Source organism: Xenopus laevis, chromosome 7L (assembly GCF_017654675.1).
Source record: "Xenopus laevis strain J_2021 chromosome 7L, Xenopus_laevis_v10.1, whole genome shotgun sequence".
In the NCBI taxonomy this organism is placed as follows: Eukaryota; Metazoa; Chordata; class Amphibia; order Anura; family Pipidae; genus Xenopus; species Xenopus laevis.
Window position 1 is genome coordinate 35,129,068 of NC_054383.1, and position 22,441 is coordinate 35,151,508.

The 22,441-nt window shown below is 38.1% G+C and overlaps 1 protein-coding gene across 3 annotated transcripts in view; it reads right to left on the minus strand.

Annotated features, from left to right (window-relative positions):
* Positions 1–1,320: 1,320 nt before the first annotated feature.
* Positions 1,321–22,441, minus strand: part of mypn.L (myopalladin L homeolog) — an 82,550-nt gene continuing 61,429 nt past the window's right edge. For all 3 annotated transcript variants that reach the window (XM_018225342.2, XM_018225343.2, XM_018225344.2), the window contains 8 exons: positions 21,698–21,919; positions 21,472–21,621; positions 18,200–18,282; positions 16,620–16,746; positions 14,229–14,436; positions 13,100–13,265; positions 6,644–6,777; positions 1,321–2,019 (listed from right to left, as the gene is read on the minus strand). In XM_018225342.2, the coding sequence (XP_018080831.1) occupies positions 1,853–2,019; positions 6,644–6,777; positions 13,100–13,265; positions 14,229–14,436; positions 16,620–16,746; positions 18,200–18,282; positions 21,472–21,621; positions 21,698–21,919 (1,257 nt within the window). In that variant the 3' untranslated portion in view covers positions 1,321–1,852. The remainder of the gene's footprint in view (positions 2,020–6,643; positions 6,778–13,099; positions 13,266–14,228; positions 14,437–16,619; positions 16,747–18,199; positions 18,283–21,471; positions 21,622–21,697; positions 21,920–22,441) is intronic.

The following is a 22,441-nucleotide window of genomic DNA, read 5'->3' on the forward strand; positions in this document are numbered from 1 at the left end:
TAAATGTTTAACCACTAACCTACCTCATAACACAGAATATATGGCTCTAACTGTCAAGAACCTGACTGTCATGTGCCACAGATTCTACATTAATGGGTTCCATAGAGGCTAATGGTGAAACCAGCCTTAAAAGGAATAATGTCTTTGCAGACAATCTTATCAAAGCAAAATGAGGGAGTTCATTTCAAAGTGAGAAGCAGCTATGGTTGGCAATAAAACAGAGCAGTTAGGATTCTCATTACAGGACCTTTTTACATCAATTAGTGTTTGTTTAAGAAGTCATTTCTGCAGTTCCTGGTGAATGCTGTAAACTGTACTCCAGCAACATGTGATTGAAACAACACTTCTATAGTTTAGGCACAAAAATAATGAATATAGGAACTATGTTCCATACAAAGAGGGATGTGACTATAAACAGTTGGCATTTTAACCCTAGTTACACCCACCTGAACTTTATATACCATGTTCAAAAAGTCATGGGAAAAGCAAATGTGATCAAAAAGAAGAGTTGCCAAATATATTTATATTTACACACAAATCCCTATAACAAAGGGCTGCAGTTATCACATCCTGGAAACCTGATTCCCAGGAGATATGTTGCACATCAACACATCAGCTTTATTTTTGGTAATGGCTCATGGTGAGCAAGCGATTGGGTGCCTGTTTTATCAACCACTCTTTTTTATTCATGAAAACGACTAGAGTGGGATTTTGCAAGCAATTCATTTGAAGGCAGTTTTGATTGGTATGATGGATGTTTTTCCCATGTTTCCAAGGTTTTAGCCGGGTATAGATTAACTGACTCCATCTCCTGGTAAAATTGACCACAGGCCCGGCTTTGTGGGTAGGCCACAAAGACCTGAGCTTAGCCCAGCAAAAATGATGGGCAGCATGATGGGCAGCATGCTACCTGCTGGGGGACTGGGCAGGAGATTTTGACAGCTGTTTGATTCTCCCAGCCGTATGGTGAGAGTCGTTCAACGGGGGGAGGGGGGTTACAAGGTGGATGGGGCCTAGAGGTGCATTATAATTAATTCCAACCCTGATTGATCATATTATACAGTATGTGAATAGGGTTGCCAACTGGCCGGTATCCCAATGTTATTTGTAGGGGAAAAATATAAATATAAATATATAGGAAGGCCAGTATTTTTTTCCAGAAGAGGAGGCAACCCTATATGTGAAAAGGTTTTAGATTGTAAGCTCCACTGATGAAAATGATGTATAATCTCAGTAAATGGCTGCAGAATATGTTGCAGCTATATAAATAAAGAATAAGTATATTTGAGATATCAATATCCTAAAAAATGAAACACATTCTATGCAACATGTTGTAACTTTAATAGAGAATACATCCCATTTTCACTTCCTATTAACAAACCGCCATTTGTTAAATAGTACGAGATGGTACTTTTACATGAAAACCTTCTACTGTATAAGCAACCTTGTTTTAACAAAGAATCAGGTAAAATACAAATAAGGCACATTTATATATTATTATTATAACCTCTATAGGTCTTTACTTCCTTTTGTTTGTGAACATAAATATTTAAATAGGGTACTTATACAACATCAAACAGATCACACTGCATCAGTGTCAGTGCCACGGGCATACAGAGTACTGCTGGCGACTCCGGGCTACATATACTGCAAACCTATATTAACCTGTTCACTGCCAAAAAGGGCTGAGCCCCCCCAATGGCACTGAAAAAGTACTACATGGCAGTCAGATTATTTTATATTGGCAAAACACTGAAGCCAAACAGGGGTTTCTATCCCTGTTTAAAACAATTTTGTAAACGTTCAAGCTGTATTTTCTTCACAGTTTCATTGTCACTGACGTCAGTTCCATTCACAGCTCTTCGCTTTCTACCACTTCCAGTGTTGACGATGAATAACTCAGTGGTGTTACTACAGAGGGATGAGAGTTGAGGGCATCTAAAGCTGAAAACATGGAATACCGAGAACCTGTTGATCGGGTCTTTTTGATTGGCTGGGGAATCTGCTGGTACCACTGAGCTGAAAGATAAAATAAATGATTAAAATAAGTATAATCTTACTCCTAACAACTGTCCGTTTTTCGCAGGACAGTCCCAATTTTGACAGTCCCGGGTTTATTACTGGAATGTCCAGACTTTTTCTTTGATTTCCTGCACCGAACAGCCAGAAAAAGCTACAAAGTTTCTAACTTAATTGGCTTTTGGCAGAGAGCCCAGAGTAGACACTTAGATACTTTTATAACAATTTAAAATAAGCAAAGAAACAATTGTAACAATTTAAGATAAGGAGATCTCTTGGGGAAACTGTGATTTGCAATGCACCTTCATTAGCAAAACTGTAATAACACATAAAAACCACAGAAATGTGTTCAAACTTTCATATTCTGACAAATTTTGTAAAATGGACATAGTAAATTGGGCCACAAAAATGGACGTGGTAAAAAAAAAATTGCCGTGCTCCACGCAGCAATTCTTTTTGTCACTCTTTCTATTTCCAGAATGTTAGGAGGTATGCTCTTAATCTCATTATTTCCTTATAAATTCTGCTTAGTGATGTCACTAAGGCAATGTTTTGAGACCGGTAACACCGAATTCCCAGTATGTAGTACTGGTAATTTGGTGTTACCGGTCTCAAAACATTGCCTAGAAAAGGGCCACAGTGCAGAAGATCTAAGATTTAGGGTGATACAACATATCCTGCAACATATAAGAGGAGGTGATAGGGTCTTGATTTTAAAAAACAGCAGAGGTGCAATGGATATACTGGTTGAGATCGTTAAAGGGATACTGTCATGGGAAAAAAATCTTTTTCAAAATGAATCAGTTAATAGTGCTGCTCCAGCAGAATTCTGCACTGAGATCCATTTCTCAAAAGAGCAAACAGATTTTTTTATATTCAATTTTGAAATCTGACATGGGGCTAGACATTTTGTCAATTTCCCAGCTGCCCCTGGTCATGTGACTTGTGCCTGCACTTTAGGAGAGAAATGCTTTCTGGCAGACGGCCTTCTCAATGTAACTGAATGCGTCTCAGTGGGACATGGGTTTTTACTATTGAGTGCTGTTCTTAGATCTACCAGGCAGCTGTTATCTTGTGTTAGGGAGCTGTTATCTGGTTACCTTCCCATTGTTCTTTTGTTTGGCTGCTGGGGGGGAAAAGGGAGGGGGGTGATATCATTCCAACTTGCAGTACAGCAGTAAAGAGTGATTGAAGTTTATCAGAGCACAAGTCACATGACTTGGGGCAGCTGGGAAATTGACAAAATGTCTAGCCCCATGTCAGATTTCAAAATTGAATATAAAAAAAATCTGTTTGCTCTTTTGAGAAATTGATTTCAGTGCAGAATTCTGCTGGAGTAGCACTATTAACTGATTCATTTTGCTAAAAAAATTTTTTCCCATGACCGTATCCCTTTAAGTCCCAATGGTCTAAATAAGGACTTTTCCTTTACATTTATTTATTTGATAGTAATATTGATTCAAAACTTATGAGCCATTATGTTATGATAGTATAGATGCTTAGAACACTTGACAGAGATACATATATACATCTCAGTTGATATCAGGCCCGGACTGGCAATCTGTGAGTTCTGGCAAATGACAGAGGGGCTGCTATAAGATTCCATAGAAAGTCAGTATTTATTGGGCTGGTGGGGGCTGTTTGGGCCCCTATGTAGGCTGAGTGGGCCTCTATGTACCTGAAATGCCGGGGCCTATTTTAATTCTCAGTCCGGACCTGGTTGATATGCTGTATGGGGAGCCTTGTTTATACGTTGTAAGCTAAAGTTCCGGTACCAGATAGTTTAGCCAATAAACAACATGGAGCTAGACACCTCAAGATGCGGATTACTCCGAGTCATTCGCTTCTGTGACGAACTGACGCCATTTGCGTTATTGCGTCCGCTATTTCTTGAGAAGCGAGATATGGCGAAACTGTTTGCTTGTTTTTCTGCAATACTTAATGGGTCACGCAGGGCGCAGTGAGCTCCTGAAACGTTGTGGTTTGCTCTCAGTGCAGATGAGTATAAATTCAAGCCTGTTATTCAACATTTTTTATGATGAGACAATAAAATGCTATGTTTTAACTAATACTTTGGAGTGCGACTCTGCTGGACTAGATATGACATTTAAGGCTTATGATACAAGAGAGTGTATTACAGGAGCTGGACTGTGTTTATTTATATACTGTATACATATATATATATATATATATATATATATATTCTTTTTTATTTAAATATTTGCCTTTTTCTTCTGACTCTTTCTAGCTTTTAAACTGGACCCCATGTAAAAAAAAATCAAATGCTCTGTAAGGCTACACATTTATTGTTTTTACTACTTTATATTACTCCTTTTTCTATGGTAATTTGGGGCCTTAGACACCAGATTACTGAAATTGCAAACTGGAGAGCTGCTGAATAAAAAGTTAAATAACTCAAAAACCACAAATAATAAAAAATGAAAACCAATTGCAAATTGTCTCAGAATATCACTCCCTACATCATACTAAACGTCAACTCGAAGGTGAACAACCCCTTTAAGCATTGTGCTATGCCAAGCCTTTTTGGGCTATTGCATCAAGTTTTTCTCTTAGAGGCCCATTTATCCAAATTTTAGGTTTTTTGAAACCACCAAAAAACTAATTTCGAGAATGAAAAAAAACACAGAACAATAAGAAGAAACCAATGGAATCTAAAATATTTCAAGCAATTACTAGTGAAAAAAAACCTCTAAAAGCCTCCATTGACTTCTATATCATACCTCCCAACATTTGATAAACCAAAAGAGAGACAAAAACTCGTGAAATGTTTAGTCATGCCCATTTAATGGCCACACCCCCTAATTACCATATCCATTTTATAAAAATGTGGCAGGCTATGAAAGTTTGAACACATTTCGGGGAGTTTTAGTGTTTTATGTGTTATAACAGTTTTGCTAATGAAAGTAAATTGTCCTTTAAGCTGCAAATCACAGTTCTCCCAAGAGACTTGCTTATCTTAAATGGTTACAATTGTTTCTTTGCTTATGTTAAGTTGTTACAAAAGTATCCAAGTGCAGCTGCTGAGTGTTCTGGGTTCACTTCCAAAAAAGCCTCTTATTTTAATTAAGTTTTACAAACTTTGTATCTTTTTCTGGCGTCAGTGCAGAAGATCAAAGTCAGAACATTTCAGTAAACTTTAAAATGGCAACCTTTTGGATTAGAGTTTTTCTTGGTTTTAAAGCTTCATAAATCTCAAAATGTTTGTGGTTTTTTAGCGCTAAAAAATACAATTCGGTAAAATGAAAAAAGAATACAGATGTAGTAAATTGGCCCCATAATGTTACCGGGGGCCACTCTTTGCTATGGTTGCCCCGGGTAAAGTACTCTTTTATTGGTACTGCTACTGGTGCTGTATAAATAAAGGATAATAACTGGTGACTGCGGGTTACTGGTTTGGGAAAGATGTGCACAGAGTAAGTTCATGGAGTAAGCCTGTTTCAATGGTTTAATGTAAACTGGTTCAGTATATATATATATATACAGGTATAGGATCTCTTATCTGGAAACCCGATATCCAGAAAGCTCCCATAGACTCCATTTTATCCAAATAGTCCAAATTTTTAAAAATGATTTCCTTTTTCTCTGTAATAATAAAACCGTAACTTGTACTTGATCCCAACTAAGATATAATGAATCCTTATTGGAAGCAAAACCAGCCTATTTGGTTTATTTAATATTTAAGACCCACATTGCAGAAAGATCCGTTATCCAGAAAACCCCAGGTCCCAAGCATTCTGGATAACGGGTCCGTTACATGTATATATATATTGTAAATGTCTGTATATATATATATATATGTATACAATGTATGTAATATTTTTGATAGAAAGACTGTCATATTGGCCAATACAGGGTACTTGCATTCTATTTAAATTTGATGGGAGCAACAAGTCCTAATCTTTTTAGCTGGTAGAGTATGTCCTTCCATTGGTCAGCACAGCAGCTAATGTGGTAATCAGGTCTATTCATATGCAGAACATCTTGTCACTGACGAAGCTGCCTGCACATATTTAGTTAGTTAATTTAGTTAGTTATTTAGTTAAATCCTGGATCACCAACAACACAGAAGCCATAAGCAGAACTCCTGTGCCCGCACTAGGAAATATCAGCAGAAGAAACTAAACATTAAACGGGGTGGTCCACCTTTGAGTTAACTTTTAGCATGTTATAGAATGACTCATTTTAAACAACTTTTCAGTTGACATTGATTTTTACAGTTTTTTTCAATTATTTGCCTTTGTCTTCTGACTCCTTCCAGCTTTTAAATGGGGGTCACTGACCCCATCTAAAAAGCAATTGCTCTATACAGCTACAAATGTATTTTTATTGCTACTTTTTATTACTCATCTTTCTATTCAGGCCTTCTTTTATTTATATTTCAGTCTCTTATTCAGTGCATGGGTAATGTGGACCCTAGCAACCAGACTGCTGAAATTGCAAACGGCAGAGCTGCTGAATAAAAAGCTAAATAACTCAAAAACTACAAATTTTAAAAAATGAACACCAATTGCAAACTGTCTCAGAATATCACTCTCTACATCATACTAACAGTTAATTTAAAAGTGAACAACCCCTTTAACACTGCAGATTCCACATGGCTTACCATAAATATCAAGTCTTGCCGTGCAGGATACAATCCCTGCTTCATTCTTTGCTGACAGCGTGTACCATCCTGCATCTTCTTTTCTAGCAGGCTGGATGAGAAGGCACACGTAACCAGTGTTATCTTGATGCATGCTGCAAAACACAACGCAATATGTTGGCTTGGATTATTTCTGTTTACTTTGCATCAGAAAAGTTTTCATGTTTCAGTCATGTCTCTTTCAAATACACAGTTAAAGAAAAAGAAAAATATGCTCTATGCATCATTTTAAGTTGCCAGTTATCTTCCCCTACATATAGGGTTAATTATTAAGGCTGTATACAAAGATCAAAGCTCAAATTGCCATTACACATTATAGTTGGAGCTGCTATAATATGTGCCTTATCTAAGGCGGTGTACCTGTACAAATATAGCAATGCAACTTGTATCTTTATGGAGAGAAGCTCTGCAGAGTTAAGCAACATGGCAGCTCATTCTCACACGTATAACTGCACATGTCGACATGGAATTTCTTCTGTACAGACATAGTTTTGAAGGGACACAACATATTTGTTGCAGCCAGTTAAGCTGTGTGCGTCCAATTAGGTGCAGCTATACGGGCATGGATTCCCTTATCTGGAAATCCATTATCCAGAAAGGTCAGAATTATGGGAACGCCAGATACACAGCCTCCATTTTAATTAAATAAATCAGATTTTTAAAAATGATTTCCTTTTTCTCTGTAATGATGAGCACTACCTTGTACTTGACTGAACATTCTGGATAACAGGTCCATAACTGTACAGCAATAAAGGCACAAAACGTGTCCCTGTTTGTAAATGGTGTTTTACATTCTGAGTGGCACTCAGTAGTGATGGGCGAATTTATTTGCAAGGCGCGAATTCCCGCGATTTGCTGGTGGCTAATAAATTCGCGAAACCACAGCGAAAATTCGCCATCGAAAATTCGACGGCATCAAAAAAAAATGGGCACCGGCGTCTGTTTTTTTGGATGGCAGCGCAATTTTGCCAAAACTGTGCCGTTTTGCGAATTTTTTGCTGTTTTGCGAATTTCTCGGGAAATTCACGAATTTTTCCGTTAAGCGAAACGCCCCAAATTCGCCCATCACTAGGTGTTCCATGGGTTTGAATTAGAATCCATGATTTTAATTCCATGCATTTTTAGAGGCCCATATACTTTAAATAGCAGGTTTGATGTGGATAGGTAGTCATAAACCTTATACTCTTATACAGTCAATGGATGATTAAAATGTACGGAATTAAGGAATAATAGAGCAATTACAGAATATGGTACCCAACACTTCAGTAATAAACACGTTTTGGTGGTTTTGCATTTTGATGCATCTGATGTTACCGTTTCTTTTTGCAGAAGTAGGCTGGATCATGGCATGAAGAAATGTAGTACTACCATGGTAAGTGTTAAAGGATAAGTAAACCTTTAACATAAGTGATTGTAACATTTATAATGGTTCTCTTCTAAGAATGTTTGCAATGTACATTCATTTTGATTTTTTTTTTTAATTCTAAGATATTAAGGAATACATGTACTGTTAACATGAATTCATTATGTTACAACGGCGCCACCTGCTGGTCATTTTCCAATCATTCTGATTAGAACAAGTCGTCGAGGAAGTTGTCCGGAGAAAAAAAGAGGGCTGTTCCGATGTTCTTCTGGTTAGAAAAAAATTAGAACCCTTTCTCAAATCTTTCCTAATCAGAAGAACATCAGACCAGGCCTCTTTTTTTCTCCTGACTGGCAGGTGGCGCTGTTGTAACAAAATTCATTCATGTTAGTACATATATCGCTTAAAGGGCACCTGTTGGGTAAAAATGTTATTCCCCAACCAAAGGTGCGGGCTAATAGAGCCCGCATTCCGGTTGGGGATAACAATAGTTTTTCTTTTTACAAAAATGCCCCTCCGCCAGCGCTACGCTAACCGCAATGGGGGACAGCCATGTCCAGTGACTCACATGTGCATAACGCGCATGTGCATAATGAGCAATTCGGGCCGGCTGTTTATTATGCATGTGACTCCCTCCCGGTGCGGGTATCGCATTGCTGGCATTAAAAAAAAACAAAAACTACTGTTATACCCAACCAGAATGCGGGCTCTATTAGCCTGCACCTTTGGTTGGGGATAACATTTTTGCCCAACAGGTGCCCTTTAATATCTTAGATTTAAAAATAAAAGTAAACAATGAATGTACATTGAAAAAAGGCATAGAATAGCACCTTCATCAATTATGTATTGATTTATTTTAATGGGTTACTTATCCTTAACTACATGAACGATTTTTGGCGTGATCCGACGCACTGCGACAAAACGCTTGCGACAAGTCGCATGCGACAGAAATAAGGTAAGAGATAGAACTGTCGCATGGTGTCGCAGCGTTGATCTGACGCGACGCGACTGTCGGATGCAGACGCTGCATCTGCATCTGACAGTTGTGTCGCGTCAAATCAACGCTGCCACACCATGCGACTGTTCTATCTCTTACCTTATTTCTGTCGCATGCGACGGATCGCGCTGAAATTGTTCACGAAGTCCTACCCTTAAAGGAGAAGGAAAGGTTAAAACTAAGTAAGCCTTATCAGAAAGGTCCACCTAAATATACCAGTAAACCCTCAAAGTAGTGCTGCTCTGAGTCCTGTCAAAAGAAACATCACATTTCTTTCCTTCTATTGTGTACACATGGGCTTCTGTATCAGACTTCCTGTTTTCAGCTTAAACCTCATTGCTATGGGCAAGAGCATGCTCAGTTTGCTCCTCTTCCCCCCTCCTCCCTTCTCTACTGTAATCTGAGCCCAGAGCAGGGAGCAGGAAGTGATGTCACACCACATTAATACTGCAGCTCCTATCCTAAACAAACAGAGAGTTTCTAGAGCTTTTTACTCAGGTATGGTAAAACATTCTACAGAAATATAGCATTCTAGCTTGCACTATTGCAGCTAATCTATTGGCAATAAAATGTCTCTGTAGCTTTCCTTCTCCTTTAATGTCAAAATGCCCTGCTGGGTTCCCTGCATACATCAGGCAGAATGTGCAGGCATAAGCTGTAAGTGTGCTGAGCAGCAAATAATTTGCAGCGATGGCATGTTCTAAATGGATTGAATTCCAATTAAATCCATCCTAAATCCCAAGCATCCTGTGACATGCGAACTATCCGGAGGGAAGATTAGACAGCTGACATATTGATCACTCTGGCAGGTTGACTATTTAACGTCAACTGTGATAATTTTCTATATCAATCTGTAGACAATGTCCGTTCCTTCAGTAAAGTTTAGCCCATCATAGCACACATTCTGACAAATCAACACAGGTATCAGCTTTAAGATATGTGTCCGTTTGTTAAGAAGAACTCTGACTGTCAGGAATGGGGTTTCCATTGCTCGGTCTTTAATTTCTCAATTTCTACTGTTGGCAAACCTGCAACGTATAAAAAAGCCACATCTGTGACTAAAAATAAAAAGCTAAGTTCCATTTTACTATTTCACTTCTCTGTTTTCTCTTTTGTGAGGTATAAAATAAATCATGATGGTCAATGTGACAGGTACAGGTATGGGGTCCCTTATCTGGAAACCTGAAGTCCAGAAAGCTCTGAATTACGGAAGACCATTGTGGTGTTTATACAGTAAATGGACAGAAATTGCATTTGTTTCTCATATAACATCAGCTACAGTGATAATATTTCTGTCTACAGTCTTCAGCAGAGAAGGTAATCCAAAGGAGTTAATATCAGACAACGGACCACAGTCTGTCTCATTTGAGTTTGAATCCTTTCTGAGACAGAGGAATATTGTGCATAGGAAATCTTCAGTGTATTACCCACAAGCAAATGGAGAAATCAAGCGATTCAACAGAAGTCTGAAAGAAGTACTACAGACAGCAAATCTTACCGGGAAATCTTGGAAAGTATCTACAACAGAGTTCCTACATAACTACAGAGCAACGTGCCATGCAACAACCCAATCATCTCCAGCTGAATTATTACATGGCAGACAGATGCGCACTAAGTTACATGTTGCAGACAAAATACTGTGCTACAAAATCATCTACTACTGACATTGTGAAACGTCAACAAGCCAAATGCAAGGCTTATACTGACAGAAAACATGGTGCCAAAGAAGTACACTTTCAGCCTGGATCTTTAGTCAGATTTAAGAAAACAGGAATACTGAAACAAGGGCAATCTAAATTTACTACACCACTTGAAGTGAGACGCCAACAAGGACCATGAACTGTCTGATGGACGCATATGGAATGCAAGTCATCTTGCTCCTGTTAGATATGACTTTGGAGTAGCTCCATTTGATGAAGGTCATTTTCCTACTCCTGATGTCAACTGCAATGGGCCTGAAGAAAGTGAACCTATAAGGCATACTGAGAGAATCAGAAAACTACCTGTATGGACCCAGGACTATGTGATATGGATAATGTATATTATTGCTTTAAGATTAATTGTTGTTGTTTATTGCCCAAATGCTTTCCTACTATAGGGGAATATGTGGTGTAATGGCCTGTAGATGTCACTGTGCTCATACTGTGCATACTTCCTGGTAGCTTAAAAGTGAAAGGGAAAGCTTACTGTTGTGTAATGCCTGCAGGACTAATAAAGCACTGTTATACTTTACTCATCCTCGGCCACCCAAAACATAACAACCATCTCCCATATACTCCATTTTAAGCAAATAATTCTATTTTTCGAAATATTTCCCTTTTCTCCCTTTCCTTTGTAATAAAACATTACCCTTGTAATTGATCCTGACTAATCTATATTGGTGGCAAAACAATTCTATTTGGTTTATTTAATGTTTAAATTATTTTTAGAAGACTTAAAGGGGTGTTTCACCTTTAAGTTAACTTTTAAGGGAAGATTTATCAAGATGAATTTTCGAATGAAAAAAAATCGAATTTCGAGCTATTTTTGTGTACTTCGACTAGGGAATAGTCCAAATTCGATTGGAATTTGAAAAAAATCCGTAAATTCGAATTTCGAAATTGATCATGTACTGCCTCTTTAAAAATTCGTCCTCGACCATTCGCCATCTAAAACCTGCCGAATTGCTGTTTTAGCCTATGGGGGACCTCCTAGAACCTATCTGGAGTTAATTGGTGTACTTTGAAAAATCAAAAAAAAATTTGGGAAATAATTCGAATCGAATTCGATCTAATGCGATATTCCTTCATTTCGAATTCGTCGGAATACGGACCTATTCTATCGAAAATGGACCTTTTCGACCCAAAAAAACTTAATTTCATTTTGGTTGCTCTTTTTGAATTCGAATTTTAACATTTTTTCAATTCGAACTTCGACCCTTGATAAATATGCCCTTTAGTATGTTGTAAAATGGCTAAATCAACTTTTCAATTGCCCTTCATTTTTTCTTTTTTATAGTTTGTAATTATTTGCCTTCTTCTGAAGAAGAAATTCTGTGTACGACTACACATGTATTGTTATTGCTAATTTGTAATACTCATCTTTCAATTCAGGCCCTCTCCTATCCATATTCCAGTCTCTTATTCAAATCAGAAAATCTTGAAATAACTAGGAGTAATGGCCCGTATAGCCCCCATTCAGAATTGGAAAGTTTATCTAGAACAAATGATAACCACACACCTAGCACTATGTTATATGTACCAGCCAATAACCCAATCATGTTGCAATCAGCAGGGAACTTGAAGAACATACAGTTGTTTGCTCCTGAAATTGTAAAGGCGTTGTATTCAATACAAATCTATTATTTATCGACAAAAAAAAACCCAAAAGTTCATAAGCATTACTTACTAAACATGCTCCACTGTTACAATGACCAACTCTTGTAAGGTCTGTTCACAAGCAATGACTTGAGACATTTCGGAGGTTATTTATTAAAATCTGAGCGTCAAAATTTTGAAAAATTAATTACTATGAAGGTAAAAAACTAAAATTTTTCAAGATTTATTATACCTCGATGTTGCAGAAAGCCTGAATCCAAAAATCCACAATCTCAGACCTGAGGTCATGTATAAGTCAATGAGAGTGGCACCTATCTCTAAGTTTTGATGGTCTGCACTGGGTTTAGCCCAAAAATCTGTTTTTTTGGCCAAAAACTAGAAAGATCAAGACATTTGGGGAAAAGGACGAAAAAATTAGATCAATTTGGGACAAAGGCAGAAAAATTGGAGCGATTCGGTTTTTTGCTAGATTTTATCAAGTTTTTTTTTATTGATAAATATGCTAAAATCGGGCATGGGAATTTTTTTTTATAAAATATGAGATAAATTTGGATTTTAGTAAATAACCCCCTTAGAGCTTGCTACGTACCGAATTATATAGAAGACAACAATGAAACCAAAATATTGTGCAGGATACATATCTGTACACTCAGGCATAATGGCAAGTTTATAATACTAACACAATTACAGTGGTTAGTTCTAAAGGAGCAACAGGAGATTTTATTTCAGTAATACTGTACCTTATCCGTTGTCTATTGGCCGGAATGGATTCGTTGTCTTTCTTCCAATAGAACACTGGTGGGGGCATTCCAACAACTCGACTCTCTAATCTGACTGGATGGCCTTCTGGGACGCCACAATTTTGAAGTTTTTCCAAAAATACTGGTGCTTTTTGGACTTCTTTTGCTAAACAAGGGGTTTCAAATACAAACTATTTAATTGCAACATCAAGCAATACAATTAGTATGCTAATTTTTGGCAGGTAGCTTTTTCAGAAAGGAAAAATCAACAACAATAAGAAACTTTTGATCCACAGGCTCATAGAGTGGTCTGCACAAGAAGTAAAAGTAGCATAGAAGGGCTGGCCTTATGTAGCTTCAGTGCAGCTTTACATTTTGGGATACATAATAGTAGAATTTGTTTTTTAGATGTGGTCAGTGACCCTTATTTGATCGCTGGAAAGAGTCAAAAGAAGACGAAGGCAAATAATTAAAAAAAAAAAAAAATGAAGACTAATTGAAAGGTTGCTGAGGATTAGCCATTGTATCAACAGTCTGAGCCATCAGGGCAAAGAATAGAAAGGGACAGACAAACACTGCTTTCAATAGCAGTACATATACAAATAAATTAAACACTGTAGAAAAATTGTAATGAATGCATATTGCTTAAAATGATGTTTTCTTGCATTAAGCAAAACATTTTTTATTGTTGACATTCCCTTTAAAGATGTATCATCCCTACGCAGCAAGTAAGTAATTCAAGTTATATGTTGTGCCTATAGTCACTAGAAAATGAAAATGAAGAACATGCAACTTAAGCACAGTTGTGCCCAATTTAAGTACTAATTTTTGTACATTTAGAATTTGGCTCAAAATGTAGGACCTGGTTACACAAGAATTTGGAAGAAGAATGGTGTATTAATTAAATAAAATATTTTTTGCACTCTTTTTGTACCCTGGTATCTCCAAAGAGACTTATTGAAATCTATCCACAAAATCCATGGCAAAAATATAATTATTTTTTAAAGTCTTGGGTAAGATTAGGTCAAGGATGATAATAGTGTGCTTTTAATGAGACGACTGTTGGGGGGGGGTGTTTAGCAACAGATGCATTAGAGTTGGAATTAAAACAAACATACAAGAAACTTACCCATGATACTGAGCTCCAAGCTGAATGAGTTTTGCCCGGTTTTATTAGTTGCAATGCAAGTGTAGGTCCCAGAATCTGCTTGTGTTAGAGGATCAATAAGGAGCGAATGAATTCCATTCTCCCTGACAAGCATTTTGTGGACAGCATCTGGTTTAACTTGCCTTCCATTGAGTAGCCACATAATATCTGGAGTTGGAAGCCCGCTTACCTAATAAAAAATTTGGCAACTGTCAGTTAAGGCAATAAATATACTTTTAATTATGGGGCCCACTCACCAAGCTCGAGTGAAGGATTCGAAGTAAAAAAACTACGAATTTCAAAGTGTTTTTTTGGCTACTTCGACCATGGAATGGGCTACTTTGACCTTCGACTACGACTTCGACTTCGTATCGAAGGATTCGAACTAAAAATTATTCGACTATTCGATAGTTGAAGTACTGTCTCTTTAAGAAAAAACTTCGACCCCCTAGTTCGCCACCTAAAAGCTACCGAACCCAATGTTACCCTATGGGGAAGGTCCCCATAGGCTTGGCTAAATTTTTTTGGTCGAAGGATAATCCTTCGATCGTTGGATTAAAATCCTTGGAAGGATTTAATCGTTCGATCTAAGGATTATTCCTTCGATCGAACTATTTGCGCAAAAATCCTTCGACTTCGATATTCGAAGTCGAAGGATTTTAATTCCCAGTCGAATATCGAGGGTTAACTAACCCTCGATATTCGACCCTTGATGAATTTGCCCCTAAATGTACTATGCTTCAAAAGTGCACCCTAAATACTTAGGGGGTTATTTACTAAACTCCGAATGCAAAAATCCCGAAAAAAATTGTGATTTTTTAAATAAAATCTGACTTTTAAAAATTGTTTTCGGAATTTATTAAACCCAGAGGATGGAAAAGTCCGAATCTGAAAATCCGGCATCTCAGACCGAGGTTTTATATAAGTCAATGGGAGAAGTCCCAATGACTTTTTGATGTGCGCTGGGTTTCGTGCAATACCCCAACGTTTTCGGATGGAAATTCTGAAAAAATTTTGAAATTCGTGAAAATTGGATGGAAAAATTCGAAAAAAATCATGAAAATCAGATTTTTTAACGCAAAGCAAATTTTCGGGAAAATGTAATAATAAATAAGCGTAAAAAAACCTGAATGGATTTGATCGGAGTTTGTAGCAGAAAATATTGAGATTAATTCAGACTTTAATAAATAACCCCCTAAGAGTTATAAAAGAGTTAAGTTAAGGATCACCATAGTCCGATATAGTGAAATTCCACCACTCTCCATTCATTTCTATGTCATATTTATCAAATCCCATGAAATGAATGGAGAGTGGCCGAAGAGGACTGTGGTGAACTTCACTCTTTGATAAATATATCTCTAAGAGGGTTATTTACAAAAATCCGAATGCCAATACTAGATTTTAACTTATTTATTATTAAAAAGATTGTTTTAATCAGTTTGGGTAAAAATGCAATAAAACCAAGCGAAAAACCAAATTGTACATTTTTTAGGATTTTTTGTCCTGAATCGCTCGATTTTTTAGTGTTTTTTTCCCAAATCGCACAATTTTTTAAGGCTTTTCCCGAATAGCCCAAAATGGTCAGATATTCGGGCTAATTACAGCGCAGACCACTGAAACTTCAAAATAGGATAAGGACCTCTGCCAATGACTTATACCCAACCTTGGCAGGTCTGAGATGGAGGATTTTCCGATTCGGGCTTTTTGCAGCATTGAGCTTTAATACATTTTGAAAAATTTGAGTTTGTAAAAAAAAAAAATAGAGATTTTGCCCAACCAGATAAATTTGGAGTTTAGTAAATAACCCAATAAATCTATTGCACAATGAGCCAAAACAAATAGGAGTGGGGATTGCATCACTTTCGATATGCCAATGCACATAGCATCAAAGTAATAATCAAAGTAATACCCTAGCATTAATAGAATTATTTGTGAAACTATTCATCAGAGCAGGGAGTGCAAGGAGCGTATTTGGGTACAAATATCTTTAATGAATGCCATTAAAGGACAACTAAACATGCAGAGTGTGCACAGCAGAGCTCACGGACACCATCTTCTTCTCGTAATCTTCGTGTCTTCTTCTCTTCGGCGCATGCCTAGTTGTTGCAAACTGGAGGATTGCTCCAACTGCGCATGCACCCTAATGCTGCTCACTTCACAAAGATTACCGAAGAGAAGAAGATGGTGCCCGTGAGCTTTGCTGCGCTCACTCTGTATGTGCGGTCACTATTTCAAGAGGGGACAGAATTCTGGGGTAAGACTGTGCAGAGGGGAGGCAGGGAGGGAGGCCAACGGAGGGGAGCCAGTGGGGACTTAACATTGGGGGGGTTTAGTTCTCCTTTAAACTGTCTACCTATTTTGAGAGGGTCATACCTTACAATCGAGTCGGCAGAGTCGTCCTTCGTGTGCAACCATATCTCCTGGAGCCTGAAGAAAGTATGGTCGGAAGAATCGCTCCTCTACTATCTCGCTCTCTACTTCTGAAAGACGTGGCCTTACCCTGAAGATTGTGTTAAAGATTATTTTAGAACATGCACGAGTTCTCCTAATCTTGTGGGATTTATAAAGGTCGGCATACACGAGCAGATAAAAGCTGCTGACAGATTAAGTCGGCAGTTTATTGGGCAGAGTATGGGGCCCTCAGACGGGCTTCCCAGATTGATATTGGGCCAAAAATTGGGTTAAAAATCCCATCGGATTGAGGATCTTCTTCTCATTATGATCCGATCGGTGGGCCCATGATTGGATTGGTCCAATATCGCCCACCTCAAGGCGGGCATATCAGGGAGAGATCCGCTCGTTTGGTGATGTCATATGTATGTCCATTTTAAGGAGTAATAGCAGTAGCCTTTTCTTTGTATCTATGTACAGACTCCCTCAGGCCCGGATTTGTGGAAAGGCCACCTAGGCCCGGGCCTAGGGCAGCAGGATTTTAGGGGGACGGCCTGCTGCCCAACCACACCCACATTGGTTCAAAAACACTGGGGATGCGCTGGAAATACAATTATTTTTTCAATTTTCCATGCACCAATACTCATGGCTCCTGTCCCCCTGGAGGGGACAGGGGCGACGAACGACAGTTGGCCTAGGGGTGCCCACTATGTAAATCCGGCCCTGGACTCCCTTTATAATACATCCAGCCATTCATGATTGAAATCTGTATATAGTTTGACTGCAGTGCTTGCCAGGATAAAATGGCAGGAATGCAGCTATAGGAATAGTGGAGGACACTACGTGTAGGGAGAAAATAAAAACAACATCAACAAGACATCAGAGAATCAAAGGACTGGGACTTTACTAAAGAATATTACTGGAAAGATGTTACAGGTATGGGAGCTGTTATCCAGAATGCTCAGGACCTGGGGTTTTCTGGATAATGGATCTTTCCGTAATTAGGATCTTCATACTTTTGTCTACTAGAAAATCACTTAAACGTTAAAAAAAAACCAATAGCTTGGTTAATAAGGATTCATTATATTTTAGTTGGGATATACAAGGTACTGTTTTATTATTACAGAGAAAAAGGAAATAGTTTTTCAAAATTTTGTTTATTTGGATAAAAAGGAGTCTATGGGAGACAGCCATCTTGTAATTCGGAACTTTCAGGATAACAGGTTTTCGTATAACGGATCCAATACTTGTCCTATCCTTATATTTGAAACAAATGGGCTCCTGATACAGACAGGGCCTCTCACCTATTTCACTTATTTTATCTTATGAACCTTTAAAGTACGGTGGCATGTTGGACCCTTAAGTAAGGACACACTGCACTCCCCCTGACCCAGAGCTATTGTGTGTTTTATTGCTTGATAAAAGAGAGCAGAGGCAGTGCAAATGAGGCACTTTTCTCACCGTTACTTATTGAATATTTCCTGCAGGATGTCTTCAGAACATTAGTACAGCACATTATGACTATGCAACAAAAAAGAAACCCAATTTCCATATATCTTTACCTGTGAGACTGAACAGGGAGAAGAGACCGAGGCCGGAACGGAGCTGTTTGCACCAACAAATGGCCAGAGCAACTGATTCTTCCCTACAAAACAGCAAGAATATAAGTTAGTGGGAAAAACTACTAAACTAGAAAATCTCAGCAAGCATAAGTTTCTATGGTATATGGCTTTTAATTGATCTTAAACTGGTTTAATTGCAGTGAACAGTTGAAATGAAGTAATTTAAAGGGACTTTGATGTCAAGCAGAGTAACAACAGCAGAATCCCCTTTCAGAGGTGAAATAGGCAAGATATAGGTTACCATGCTCCTGGGGCAAATTCTCCCATAGAGTAGAGCTTTGTGCGCAGGGATAATCAGCCTGGCGTTTTGTATCTTGGCACCCTTACTAGTCCTCAACTCACCCACTGAAATCCCTGCACTCACCATGGGGTACTAACCCCGCTATTTCCCCTCATTGGAGTGGAGCCTCTTGCTCCTAGAGCAACTATGACAAAATTTACAAACACTTTATAACTCTTTTTAACTTTTAACAAACCACAGCCCTGGGCCTGTAACACCTCACAGAGATGTAAGGTTCCAGGAAAGACCTTGCGCACATGGGGCTTTAACATTTTATACTTTTAAATTCTGCCACCTAGTGGGCAAACCTTGAAATAATACCCAGGAATAAATACATAGCTGCCTGGGTTAATTAAAGGACCACTTAGGTGTCCAAATATAAAGGGGGCTGCCTGAATTACTATATATAAAACTCAGGGTCCCTACAAATAAAAGTTACAGTTTCTAGTTTTATGACATGCATTATAAGCATGAATATCGTAGGCCTACTTTACCAGAATAAACTCCCTGGAAACAGGACCAGTGTTGTTAGTGGAGTACCGCAGGGCTCTGTACTAGATCCCTTGCTTTTCAACTTGTTTATTAATGACCTGGAGGTGGGCATTGAAAGTACTGTTTCTATTTTTGCAGATGATACTAAATTGTGCAGAACTATAGGTTCCATGCAGGATGCTGCCACTTTGCAAAGTGATTTGTCTAAACTGGAAAACTGGGCAGCAAACTGGAAAATGAGGTTCAATGTTGATAAATGCAAGGTTATGCACTTTGGCAAAAATAATATAAATGCAAGTTATACACTAAATGGCAATGTGTTGGGAGTTTCCTTAAATGAAAAGGATCTAGGGGTCTTTGTAGATAACACGTTGTCTAATTCTGGGCAGTGTCATTCTGTGGCTACTAAAGCAAATAAAGTTCTGTCTTGCATAAAAAAGGGCATTAACTCAAGGGATGAAAACATAATTATGCCTCTTTATAGGTCCCTGGTAAGGCCTCATCTGGAGTATGCAGTTCAGTTTTGGACTCCAGTCCTTAAGAGGGATATAAATGAGCTGGAGAGAGTGCAGAGACTAAGTGCAACTAAATTGGTTAGAGGGACGGAAGACTTAAATTATGAGGGTAGACTGTCAAGGTTGGGGTTGTTTTCTCTGGAAAAAAGGCGCTTGCGAGGGGACATGATTACACTTTACAAGTACATTAGAGGACATTATAGACAAATGGCAGGGGACCTTTTTACCCATAAAGTGGTTCACCGTACCAGAGGCCACCCCTTTAGACTAGAAGAAAAGAACTTTCATTTGAAGCAACGTAGAGGACAGTGAGGTTGTGGAATGCACTGCCAGGTGATGTTGTGATGCTGATTCAGTTAATGTCTTTAAGAATGGCTTGGATGATTTTTTGGACAGACATAATATTAAAGGCTATTGTGATACTAAACTCTATAGTTAATATAGGTATGGGTATATAGAATTTTAATTAAAAGCAGGGAGGGGTGTGTGTATGGATGCTGGGTTTTCATTTGGAGGGGTTGAACTTGATGGACTTTGTCTTTTTTCAACCCAATTTAACTATGTAACTATGTAACTATGTAACTATGTAACAGATCAAAACAACTTTATCATTATCAATCTACACTTACAGGTCTTCAAGCTGAATAAAATAGAACAAAAGGCAGCTGGACCGATAGACTGATAGATAATAGATGATAGATAGATAGATAGATAGATAGATAGATAGATAGATAGATAGATAGATAGATAGATAGATAGATAGATAGATAGATGATAGATAGAAAGATAGATAGACAGACAGACAGACAGACAGACAGACAGACAGGTAAATAGACAGAAAGAACGATAGATGGATAGATACATAGATAGTTATAAATAGCAGTAATACCACCTAGTGGCCCAAAAGAGTCATTGACTCATTTCTAAGCACTGTGCTGTGCTCTGTGCATGAATCAGATAAAGAATTAATTATGTCACTTTTAATATTTTTTGTCGATTCCTATTACTTCTCTAAAGAAGCACCCAGTGATTAGCTTTGTCAGACAGCTTTAAGAAAAACAATTATTAGAGCAAAAATGTGATTAATTGCCATAGGTAACGGGTAATGCCGGATGCCCATGTGCTTCCCTAAGTTGTTTCTCCATTATTGGATAATCGGGGTGTCAGGTAGCCTACAGAATGATTTCTCTATAGTCTGGACAGATTTAATGATTATGCTCATGGGTGTCCACAGACAGGGGCAAGAGGGGGCAGTTGCCGCACCCTGACTTGCCTTATCCAAGAAATTGTTTGTAAATATAATTCCCAACAACACAAAACATTTTTTATACTTCCCAACCCAAAGCAAGTCTTAATCAATCATTGTTTAATCTTCTGCATTCTCATGAATAGGTTCATCTTCAGTAGGATGCTACCCTATGTGATATTAGCTTATTTGCCCCCCCCCCCGGAAAATTTTCTGCGGACACCCATGATTAAGCTGGTAACCTGCATTCAGGAAAAGGGACTTGAAATGGGAAAAAATGAAGTTCTACAGTAATTGTTCTGAGTGTATGGGACAGATTCATTAATAGTGAAAACAGACGAGCTCAAGATAGAAAAATTCCACCAATCTCTATTCATTCCTATGAAGGTTTTTAAAAGGCATACAGAGAAACCCTAGCATTCACAAATTGACATATACACCTCTAAAAATTCCATTGAAATTAAAAGAGAGGGTTGAAATTTTACTATTGTGAACTACAATGGTGAGCTCTTATTTCACATTTTGATAAAATTCCCCTGGAATTTACCGTTCCAGTGTTATATGATTAATTTGACTGATGAACCTTTTGCTTATCTAGATGGCCTCTTTCATTGATAGAATTATGGGTATAGGATACAGTGATTGCAGAGATTCGTTTCCTTTTATTGGGTGTCAGTACCTGTGGATTTGCTGCCATAATTGTGTAGTTCCCATCGTCATCGTTAGTTGCAGCTTCAATATATAAAGCGCATGTTCCATCTGCTTCCCTCTGCATTTTACAATGTTGATCTTTCTTTGATATCTGCTTGCCGTCTTTAAACCAATAAACCTGAAAGAAAAACACATTATCATTGTTATGATAATGAGGTTTACAGACTACAATCTTAATGAATGCTGTACTATACCTTGGGTATGGGTATCCCAACAACTTTGCAAGTGAATGTAACTGAAGTTCCTTCTACAATCCGGAAGTGTTTGAGCCGTCTGTCAAAAATAGGTGCAATGCACTTTCCAGTTGGGATTTCATCGTGCTGAACGTCATCATCTGATTCATCCACCGGGGTGCGCTCCAAACGAAACTCTATTTCATTCATCAACCTCTGCTCAAAGCTGGATATTTTGTACTCCTAAAAATTGTACAGGTAATAAGTAACAGACTACAGATAAGTACAGGTATTTAGAATATTAGTTGATGCAGATTTAGGCAAATTACAACTGTTTAAAAACTGCTACTTACAGGGGATGTAAAAAAATTATGTTCAACACTAGGTTACTCATTTGTAGCTGATCTTCAACTGCTAGCATGCTACAATATGTTTGAAGCATGCTGGGAGCTGCGATCTAGCAATATCAAGGATTATTTTTTTAAACTAATTTAAACAGAGCTAATGTAGATATTAATTTATTTTGATTGAGCCAAAAAGATCATTTAAGCAAATTGTTGGCTATTGGGCATAAAGGTAGCAGCCACAAGAAAGGAGGATGGAATGGGTTAACTGTGCATGGAGCTGGGTGGGGGGAATGTGCTGGTTAACGTGGGGAGGAGTTTGCACAGGGATGGGGGTGGTGGGTCATTGAGGTTGCAACCCCAGTGGGTCCAGACCTTGCCAGGTCAGACACTGACCACCTGTTCCAAAATTGAGGCCAAG